Genomic DNA, 6000 nt, shown 5'->3' with positions numbered 1-6000 from the left:
GAGGGGTCCAGAATGTGGTTTGATTCTAGAAACTCCGTCAGTTGTATGTTGATGGCCTTTTCTGTTACCTTGGCTAGGAAGCGGAACAGTGAGATGGGTCTGTAGTTTTTAATTTCCCTTGGGTTGGCAGAGGGTTTCTTCAGGAGCGAGTTGATTTTTGTGTGTTTTCAGTTGGATGGTAAGGTGGAGGTTTTGATGGAGCAGTTAATAGTCCGGCAGAGCTCTGGTGCGATGGTGGCGCTGGCCAGGTTGAAGATGTGATGTGAGCACATGTCCAAGAGTGCCCCTGAATGGATGGAGTTCATAGGTTTTGGGTTGCCTTCTGTGGAGATTGGGGTACAGAGGTTCAGTGTTTGTGACATTGGGTCCTTGGTGATGCTGGTGAGGCGGTTTTTGGTTCTTGAATCCTTTGTATATGTCCTGGATTTTTTGGTGAAAAAAGGTGCCGAGGTTGTTGCAGAGGTCTTGAGAGGGGGGAAATCTGAGGTGTCTGATACGGAATTCATGAATTCTTTGACTATGGTGAATAGCTCCTTGCTGTTGTGTACGTTGGTGCCGGTGCATTCTTAAATGGCAGCTTTCTTGGAGGTTCTGATGCGCTAGTGGTGCACGGTGACTGCGTCTTTGGAGGCTGTGTGATCTGTGGTTGCTTTGCTATTCCTCCATTTGTATTTCAGTTGTCTGCATTTGCGTTTGGATTCTTGGAGTTCTGTCATTAACCAATTTGGTTTCCTTCAGTGCTGAGGGCTGAGGGCATCGGTAAGCTGGGTTTCGGTGACTTTGTTCCAGTTTCTGGCGGGGGGGGGTGGTGGCGTGGTGCTCTTCGTAAAGGTGAAGTGGACTCACTGGTGGTCAGTCCAGTGGTGTTCAGAGGTGTGCAAGATGGTGATGTTGTTTCCAGCCGATAAGACGGGGTCAAGGGTGCGACCTGCTGAGTGGGTGGGGAGGTTGACAAATAGCTTGAGACCGAGGGAGGCGAGGTGTTGGGGTCAATGTCGTTTTCAAGGTGGAAGTTGAGGTTGTCGAGTAGGATGTAGTCAGTGGAGGTAAGTGCGTTGGGGTGATGAGGTCGGTGAAGGTTTTGCTGAACTGGGACCATGGTCCAGGTGGTGAGTGTGCCCGAAGGGAGATGTTTGTGTTGGTCTGAATTTGGAACTGTATGTGTTCTGTGGTGGTTGGTTGGTTCTGCATCTCAATGGTGGTTGAGAGGCAGAGGGTATTCCTGTAGACTACGGCGACGCCTCCTCCTGGTCGATTGATTCTGTCTTTGTGAACGATTTGGTAGCAGTCAGGAATGGTGGTGGCGATGTCCGGGGCGGAGGTGGAGGTGATACAGGTCTCAATGAGGAAGGCGATGTCAGCGGTGGTCAAGTTGAGGAGGTCCCAGACTTCTACTGCGTGTTTGGCAAGGGAGCAGGTATTGAGGAGTAAGCACTTGAGGTGTCCGTCTGGACTATTGGCGGTGCAGTGTGGCGTGTGGTGGCAGGTGAGGGAGCAGGAGTGCAGGAGAAAGGTCCATGGGTGTCCCTTGGACCTGCTTGGTGTCAGGCTGGGGTTCTTTGGGGTTGCAGAACACTGGTGTCGTATTGGTGGATGGTGCAGGAACCAGGGTCTGTGGCACTGGGTGCAGTCCAGGTGCTTACGGGTGCAGGTGGACCTGCTTTTAGCATGCCTCCGCAAATCATCCGCCATTAAGAAGGTGAGGGATGTGGGAGGGTACTGTCAGCTGAGAGGCAGGAGGGTGGGAAATCACTTCACAGGAAGTGCGGTGAGGTCGTAGGGACAGCAGTGGCAGGGATAGAGTGTGGGGGAAGAAAAAGGTGCAAAAAGTGGAAAACAGGAGAAAAAGTCACAAAAAGTGGAGAAAAGAAGAAAAGGAGACAGGAAAAAGATGACAGAAAGCAAAGGGATACACACAGACAGGTACAGATGGCCACTAGGCCACCAGGGATGAGGTTCAGGTGGGTGCCTGTGGGTGGAGGTGGGCCTCGAACCAAGAGTCAGGCAGACTCTCAGTCCTATCAGCAGCAGCAGCAACAGCAACAGGTAGAGCTGGTCAGAGGGGTGAGCAGATGCTGACCAGGAGGTCAGAGGATATACCCTAATCAGTGATTCACATTATATCATGTATCATATTGTAGAGACTAAAGTAAATATCTATTGTTGGATTGCTAATGAATAGAAACTTGGGAGAGCTGTAATTTCGTAATATTGTATGCTTTGTTTACTTTCCTGTGAATATCTTCGTCGGATGTCAGTGTTTGAGTGTGACAATGCCTAACATTTTTAATGTAATTGCATTTTGTGTTGAGATTAAAATCAAGCTACTGCCATTTGGGCACACGCACTGTTGGCTCCCACCTGTCATAAATCTACCCATCTATTATTGCAGGTGTACCTGGAGGTGGGTGAGCCACAAATTAACAGGGAGAGCCCAGCCAAGTGTCTTGGTAGGATCTTAGAGCCCATGCATGAGCCGAGCCCTGAAATTATTTTTAATGTAAATCATACAACAAATATCAAGTAAAATATGATACAGTCTCTTCAAAATTAAAAAAAGTGTATTTATTTAACACGTGGGAGCTTTGACATTAATAGAATACAATATAGCACTGCACTCAGAAGTACTTAACAAAAGTGATAGTTTTGTACAACTAATACTGTACTCACATATTTGAAAGTGCTTTCATATGCAACAATGGAGAAAAAAGAGTTTTGGTGTAATGAAATATTTGCCTAAGATCACAGAATTTATGCGGGTAAGCCACGATTTATTCAGTTTTTCTGGTTTCACTTTGTATAAATCAGCCAGTAAATGGGTAGATATATTTGTTTTTCCTTATGGTAAGGGTTTGTTTTTATCTCTTAGTGCAGTTTGCATTTTTTAAATATGGCATAAACTCGACCAAGAGGTATTGGTATTTACCTGAGCACCAGTTACATCACACAAGGTCACAGGCAGTGTTATTAGGCATGGGGAGATTTGATGATTTGCCAAGAATCACCGGATGTTGAGTCAACGATGAGAATGAAACTTGGTTCCCTAGTTCCAAAGTCGGCAGCTCTCACCCTAATGGCACATCCTGAGTAGAGGGTGGGCAGCAGGCAGGATTCACGGGAAAGCTCGGCTCCTTATGGGCTCAAGGTTCCAACAGGACCTTGAGCTGAGCCAGGGTCAGGCTTCAGGCTCGAGCCTGGCTCAAGCTTTCAGTGGCTTGCCCACCTCTAGGCAGGGTGTCGTCTGATGCAACAATCATTTTTAGTGCCACCCCAAGCCCTTCCCCTCTGAATCCCTCACATCCACTAGGCAAAAATGCCCCTCATCTCTCAATAGCCCCTCTCTCACATACATTTCATTTGTTTTAAAGCACGGATGAAGGCTGGCTTTACTAATAAGAATGTATCTCTACCCAAACAAACATTTTTAGTAACATTAGGAACAGGTAATAAAAGACTGGGGGAAAAAAACACAATGGCCTAACCCACTGTATGCAGTTTGGATGCAGCCAGTGCTTAATTTGTAAATAAAGAGGTGCCGGTGCTCAAGGCCCTTCTCTTAAACACGAGACTGCTGTAATTAAATCTGCCAGCACTGAATACTGAGGCAGCGAAATCCTGAAGCCATCTCGGGCCTCCTCAATCCATTTACGGCCACCCCTGCACCTTCACCTCATCCTGCAACTTTCTACTTTCTTCCTTTGTGACGCTTTTTAGTTTTTCCTTCTTCCGTCTTTCCCATATGTGTCTTTTGCTCGCAGCAAACGCTTGAGGCAGAAGAATAAGCCCCGGACCTCAGAAATAAGTGCAGGTGCTCAGCACCGGAAACAACAAGCACAAATTAAGCACTGCATGCAGCTCTTTGATGACAGTAACAGCCGCTGATCTATATTAGGGCTGTTAACTTATGAAGCCCAGTAACAAAAGAATCTCTGTGACAAAAGCAATAATCCACTCAGCTATCCACATAAAGTACAGACCTGTGACCTGCACACTATGGGTTATTTGCAGCAGGCATATTAACCCTCTATTCTACTTTATGCGGAGTCAAAATTGCCACTGGACAACTCTCTCCCAGGAGAAACATTAATCACAAGAGGTATCTTGACATTTTTATTGCTGCCTGAAAGCTGGATGCAAAAGGGACTCTGCGGCAGGTAAGATATTGCTAAATACAGTGCCCCCCTCATGCGGTCACAGCCATCCTCTCCTGTTCAGCGCCCACTGCAGCCGCACCGGGCGCACCACCCTAAAGCCAGCCTGCCTCTAGTTGTACCTCTCGATGTTCGGGTGGGTTACGTGTTTGCAAGCAGTGAAATTGCATGACGTGAAGGCACTATGAAACATTTATATAGCGTCCACAAATGTCACTGTCGTTTGATTTCAAACTAATTTGTGCATGTGCTGTAATCCAAGTAGATGGTTGAGCTGTCATCTTAGAAGTCGCAACTTTTAGAAGAAAATACAGTTTTAAAATAGTATTTCTTTAATGGACACCAAGAAAGCCAAAAGAACAGTCTTTTTACATATACACATTGACTAAATAAATGAAAAAAGAAATTAAAGCAATCAGCCTCATGTTAATGGGTGACATTCACGCCACAGATATCGTGGTATTGCAACTAGCTTTCATCCAGCTCAAAGGCCGCGTGCCGTTCTTCATGTTTTATAAAGTGCTGTATGTGTGCTGTAGAGGTAAGTCATTAAAGAGGTACACGCTCAGTCTGAGATGCGTTCACTAGTGTTCTGCATTTCATGAGATTTTTTTCCAGAATGGCTGCTGGACACATATACCATTATAGTCTGTAATTTAATGGTAAACTGCCCGGGCTTCTTATTACTGCATTGGATTGGCTGCTTCCCGTCATGTGACATGGGGGCTCCTCCTCTGTTGGTGACACGGTGAACAGTAGCGCTCCTTCTTGCCAGCCTCCACTGTGCAGCTCTGGCAGACTGTGTCATTGCAAGATCTAGGAGAGAAACAACACAGGCATGAGGGACCCCTGACCAGTGACAATGTCACAAACATGAAATATAGAAGGTCACCTGCAGCCGATTGTGTAGTGTGTTTGTGGAGAGTCCAATGGAGTACACATACTTTGAGCACTGAAATGTGTGTTTGTGTAAATATATATATATATATATATATATATATATATATATATACACACACAAACAACTCCACCAAACCCGGAGTACAGAGGCTCAATTCACAGCAGTCGCCCCTCACATTTTCAAATCATGATAGGTCCGCCTATCTTGCTACAATAAATGTGCAGTATTTACTAGAAGCGTCCATGGAATTACTTTATTCAAGGAGTTCATGATTTGAATATATATATATATATATACATTTCAGTGCTCAAAGTATGTGTATACACACTCAGGACTCTCTATATAATCATAGTCAAAATCAAGAGTGAGGGGCCTTTTCACAAAATGCAGTTTGTAGAACATTTAGTAGCATTATAATAGTACCACTTGAGTACTGCAAAATGTTATTCACAAACCTATGGGTGTAAATCTCCACCCCCACCTCTAATATCCTTTCTATGGGGAGATCCTCACACATGCAAGTTTACTAGTTAGTAGCAAATGTGGGAGGGACCTGGAAAAGGGGGCATCCTTACTACTAAATAAGAGGGGTTAGGGAGCAGTAAGGAGGAGCTTAGGGAGGGTAAGGAAAGGGTTTAGTAAGGGACATGCATCCACTCACAAAAAGAGGAAGCCCGTTGCGATTCACAAACTGCACTTCTGAAGCTAGTATAGCCAAAAAGTGATCTAAAACTGGAGTACAGCTGAGAGCTGGAGTAAGTTCAGCACCGCCCAGAGCCATCTGCTGGGACTGCAACACCCACCAACAGAAAATAAAGAAGAGACTTAAAAGAACCCATAGAGAGTAATGTTAAATTAAATTCAATTTTTTATAATAGTTAATAATATAAACAACTATAATTTAATGCTAAAATATTTGAAAATAAAACAATTATTCAATTATAATTA

The 6000-nt window shown here is 44.9% G+C and overlaps 1 protein-coding gene across 4 annotated transcripts in view; it reads right to left on the bottom strand.

The window, feature by feature from the left end:
- Positions 1 to 2543: 2543 nt before the first annotated feature.
- RUFY4 (RUN and FYVE domain containing 4) overlaps positions 2544 to 6000 on the bottom strand; it is a 424420-nt gene continuing 420963 nt past the window's right edge. For all 4 annotated transcript variants that reach the window (XM_069227078.1, XM_069227076.1, XM_069227077.1 and 1 more), the window contains one exon: positions 2544 to 4967. In XM_069227078.1, the coding sequence (XP_069083179.1) occupies positions 4862 to 4967 (106 nt within the window). In that variant the 3' untranslated portion in view covers positions 2544 to 4861. The remainder of the gene's footprint in view (positions 4968 to 6000) is intronic.

This window comes from Pleurodeles waltl, chromosome 3_2 (genome assembly GCF_031143425.1).
Source record: "Pleurodeles waltl isolate 20211129_DDA chromosome 3_2, aPleWal1.hap1.20221129, whole genome shotgun sequence".
NCBI classification, from domain to species: domain Eukaryota; kingdom Metazoa; phylum Chordata; class Amphibia; order Caudata; family Salamandridae; genus Pleurodeles; species Pleurodeles waltl.
Note: the sequence above shows the minus strand (reverse complement) of the source record. Positions and strands in the feature narration are given on the sequence as shown.